Source organism: Mus caroli, chromosome 5 (assembly GCF_900094665.2).
Source record: "Mus caroli chromosome 5, CAROLI_EIJ_v1.1, whole genome shotgun sequence".
Taxonomy (NCBI): Eukaryota; Metazoa; Chordata; class Mammalia; order Rodentia; family Muridae; genus Mus; species Mus caroli.
In genome coordinates, this window is record NC_034574.1 from 114,348,153 (window position 1) to 114,352,810 (window position 4,658).

The 4,658-nt window shown below is 49.1% G+C and overlaps 1 protein-coding gene across 5 annotated transcripts in view; it reads left to right on the plus strand.

The window, feature by feature from the left end:
* The window catches only part of Hectd4 (HECT domain E3 ubiquitin protein ligase 4), a 152,284-nt gene that overhangs the window by 112,288 nt on the left and 35,338 nt on the right, over positions 1-4,658 (plus strand). For all 5 annotated transcript variants that reach the window (XM_021163286.2, XM_029477883.1, XM_029477884.1 and 2 more), the window contains exons 50-53: positions 1,125-1,362; positions 2,387-2,523; positions 2,896-3,022; positions 3,826-3,963. In XM_021163286.2, coding sequence (XP_021018945.2) covers positions 1,125-1,362; positions 2,387-2,523; positions 2,896-3,022; positions 3,826-3,963 — 640 coding nt within the window. The remainder of the gene's footprint in view (positions 1-1,124; positions 1,363-2,386; positions 2,524-2,895; positions 3,023-3,825; positions 3,964-4,658) is intronic.

Here is a 4,658-nt window from a genome sequence, read left to right on the forward strand (position 1 = left end):
TCTCTCTCTCTCTCTCTCTCTCTCTCTCTCTCTCTCTCTCACATACACACAGACACGGGCTGCTGTTGACTTTGAAGGAGTACCTAGGGAAGCCTGCTGCTCTGTCCGGCATTGTTACTGGTGACATGCTGCAGCCCCTCATCTTCATGCACTCCACAGTCCGTAGCCAGATGCCCATCCTCATGAACTCGGCACAAGTCAGCAGCAGGACACAGGTTCAAAACAGAGAAAGATGCTTCTCTGGGCTTCCTGTCTCAGGAGAAGCCATTTCTCTCCATGCCCCATGCTTTCATTCACTCAACAGATGTTTACTCAGCATCTGTGTGTGAGCACTGTGTTGAACTTAGGCAGAGTACAAGGCGTTGATGCTGTCGCGCTGTAATCAATTGGAGCAACTAGACATTAGTCAGATAATCACAGGAACATGTGGGTGTAATCACAAAGAAATAAATCCTCAGAGTGTGGATCTAGTCTCTAAGTGCCAAGCATATCCCTGCCCTCTGCAGTCGTGGTGTGTAGGCTAAGCCTGGAGCTCTCCATTGTCTCAGTGGGAAGAGTGGGAAGAGTGTCCCGGGCTCAGAGAGAGAGAGAGGAGCAACATACAGTGCTGTTGGGTAGAGCACAGCCACTGGCCCGTGTGGTGCTGCAGCCTTGTAAGCCAGTTCTTGAGAGCCAAGTCAAGACTGATGGAGCTAGAGAGATGTTCCTCTAGCTAACACTAGTCCCAAGGGATTCCACACTCTTTTCTAGCATTCTCTAGACACCAGCCACACATGCGATATACAGCATACATATGGGCAAAATTTTCGTACACATTAAATAAGTAAAAGAGGATGGTTCTTGAGAGTCTTGAGGCTAGCCTGGGCTACATAGCAAAACCCTGTCTGTCGACCAGGAGAGGGTAAGGTGTCAGATACAGTGAGTGGCAAGGAACCCGAGCACGTGTAAAGGGAGGGCCGGAGGGGCAGACAGCCACGCAGCACGGTGCTCCAGGCACAGCTCACACAAGCCTACTCTGGGCTTGCTTCTCCCGCCTGCCCACTGAAGTGTACTTCATTGTTTGTAAATCCAACAGAAAGAAAGAAAATCTAGATAATTGTAAATCCTTTATTTGCTCTTTCTAGAACACAAAAACTCGAGCCAATTTTGGCTCCCGCCCATTTGCGTATGCTGAAGGACAGGCCCACCGAAATGCTGCCGACCTGTGCACTGACCTGGCAGAGGAGATCAGCGCTAACTTTGAGGCCTTGCCATTTGCCATGGCATCTGACAGTGACAACGATGCTGGCACCAGTATTGCATCAGACCCAGGCACTCATGGGCCACCATGCCGGATTGCAGCAGTGGCCACAGCCCAGCAGCGTAAGCCTCTTCATTGCCCCACCCCACCCCACCTCCCACCCCCTGCTGCTAGTGCTGTTGGGGCTAGTCCTCAATGCAGGGAGACAGTCTCAATAGAAAGACTTGGGAGGGGAGGCAGGTAAAACTGGAAGTGTGCCCACTCCACGGTGCTGACCCTGTAGGTTTGGGAGGTATAGTACAGGAACCTAAGAGCCCAGACATTTACGTGAAATCACTTCACTTGACTGTGTTACTCATTTGTTTAAATCACTTCTTATTAAGAATCTCTTTAAACTGAGGTCATCAAGTAATAATAAAATGGTAGAATTACAGACATGGGTAGAAAGCTATGTGCTACAATGTTTCCTGATCATGTAAAAAACTTATAATAAACCAGCTCGGGTGATTTAGGCCTATAATCCCAGGTATTCGGGTGGCTGATGCAGGAAGATAATAAACTCAAGGCCAGCCCCATCTCAACATTTAGATAGATAGGCCAAGAGATACATAGAAACATGGCTAGATGCATAGATAGATAGATAGATAGATAGATAGATAGATAGATAGATACACAGACCATAGATGCATAGATAGATAGATACATTGACCATAGATGCATAGATAGATAGATACACAGACCATAGCTGCATAGATAGGTAGATACACAGACCATAGATGCATAGATAGGTAGATACACTGACCATAGATGCATAGATAGATAGATAGATACACAGACCATAGTTGCATAGATAGATAGATACACAGGTCTTAGATGCATAGATAGGTAGATACACGGGTCATAGATGCCTAGATAGGTAGATACACAGACCATAGATGCATAGATAGATAGATAGATAGATAGATAGATAGATAGATAGGTACATACATACATACACACACACATAGATATATAGATACATACATAGACAGACATACAGAGGCTGGGGACATATCTCAGTGGTAGAAGCCATGCCTAGAATGAACAAGACTCTATCCCTAGCCTTGTGAAAGAAGAGAGGAAGGAATGGACTGTGTTTTGTTACAGAATACGACAGTGACACCTCCTGCCACTATAAAGTAGAGCTCAGCTATGAGAATTTCATCACCTCAGGCCCAGACCCCCACCCACCTCCCATTGCGGATGATGAGAGTGATGATGACGACGATGATGACATTCCTCAGGTAAGACTCACAGCCTGGCTCATGGCTGGGACTTGGGACATGGCTATGTCCTTGTGTGAGGAGTTATCTCATCTCTCTGAAATGCCCATGAGTAGCCATGTCTGCTAGGCAGAGCTGCCAAGGCCCATGTGTTGCAAGGTGAAGGACCTTGATGGTAGCTCAGCAGGAACCCAAGCTGCAGTGAGAATGCTCCGGTGCCTGGGAAAACAGGGAAGAGCATGCCGGGAGGGATGGGGGAAGGAAGGAGAGGTGGCTGGGAGGGACCTGAGGGTCTGTGCTTAGGCCAGGCTTGAACAGGGCAGTTGCTTGCGGTAGAGCCACACGGGCCTGCGTGAGGCTCTTCCTCGGCTCACAAGCTCCCTTTCTGTACAGGAGGACCACTACGCCTTGCTGGTGAAAGCATGGGAGACCAAGGTTTTCCCTACCATCCGGAGACGCTTCCGCAATGAAGCCGAGCGAAAGTCGGGCCTAGACCAGATCAAGGGTGCTTTACAACTAGGTCTGCTGTGGTTTGTTCTCCTGAAGGGTCACTGAGATACGGTTCAAGGAGAGACTCTCCTCAGATGGGACGTCTGGCTTGATGGTTCTTATCCTATTTGTCACCGAACTCAGGGTCCTTTGCCTTCCTGAAGTCCTCAGTGCTTTCCGTTTTGTTTTGTTTCCAAATTTGTGGACATGTCTTTACTGGCTTACTATCATTAATACAATAATGCCGTTTCTGCTATAAAGTATAACTGTATCTCCTTCCTATGGGAAGAGACAAAGCAGCTGGATACTAGACAGGAGGGTGCAAGTTCAAGACCATCCTGGGCTTCATAGTGACCCTGTCTCAAAAACAAAGCAAGCAAGCAAAGGCCCTGCAGGACATGAGTGGGTAGGAGGTGCTCAGCACCACTCTCTGCCTCTCTCAGCAGTGTTTGTTGTAGCACAAAGATGGCAAGACAGAAACACACACTGCTCTCACACTCTCCTGCCTCCACAGTTGCCCTGTTGTTTGTTCTCAAGAGTTAGCTCAAGTTAAACGCCACCACAGTCCCGTGTCCTTGTTGGTCCTGAGGAACTCCAGCTCCTCCCGCCCTGTTGCTGCCCTGGCTCAGGTGCTTTCGGCCTTTGTCACACTGGGCAGGACAGACCTGAGGCCCTAGAAGTGACACAGTTAATATCTAAACAGGGTACAAACTGTCCTCCCAGCCAGGGCACAGAATGCTCTGCATCCATCGGTTCATTCCAGGCACCCAACAGTGCTCCCTTGGTCTGAAGATTGTGTTCCCTGAGGTGTTACTTGGTGTGCTGTGTTTGCAGGCATGGTGGACATCGCCCGGCAGACCGTTGAGTTCCTCTATGAGGAGAATGGCGGCATCCCCAGAGACCTTTATCTTCCTACCATTGAGGACATTAAAGACGAAGCAAACAAGTTCACAATCGACAAAGTTCGAAAAGGTTTTGTTTTTGCTTCCTCCTTCCTCCGTGTGTGACATTGCCCTTGAACGGAGCAGCTGCTGGCTCCCCTAGGACACTCTTACTCTGAGCGATTGACCTGTCCAGGCTCAAGTGTCCTGGTGGGCCTCGAGAAGGCTACACATGTGTAGCCACAGGTAGTTTCTCCCTCCCACACGCCCTAGAGCCCACTGGCATAAGCAGCTGTCAGGGCTGGGAGTAGAAGAGAACTGAGGGCTTCAGATAAGCTTCCTGGCATTGGCATGGGCCCATTCAAAGTCATCCTTGCTACGCAGTGAGCTTGAGGACAGCCTAGGCTAGGTGAAGCCCTTTTTAGAGTGGCCATGTGCTCTCCCCTAACACAGTCCATGACTCTGAAGAAACAACAGAAAAGCACACACACAAAGATCTTAGGCCACTCATTTTCTTCTGCCTCGAAATCTTTACAAAGCTACATCATAGCTGAGGGTAGGGAAATGGTTCAGCAGATGAGAGTACTGACTGCTCTTGTAGAGAACCCCCGTGGCAGCTCCAGGAGCTGACACCGTCTTAGCCTCCAGGCACCTAGATATGTGGCATACATACACAGACACGCAGTGTTTACATAAATAAAAATACAGGTACAGCCGGGCGTGGTGGCGCACGCCTTTAATCCCAGCACTCGGGAGGCAGAGGCAGGCGGATTTCTGAGTTCGAGG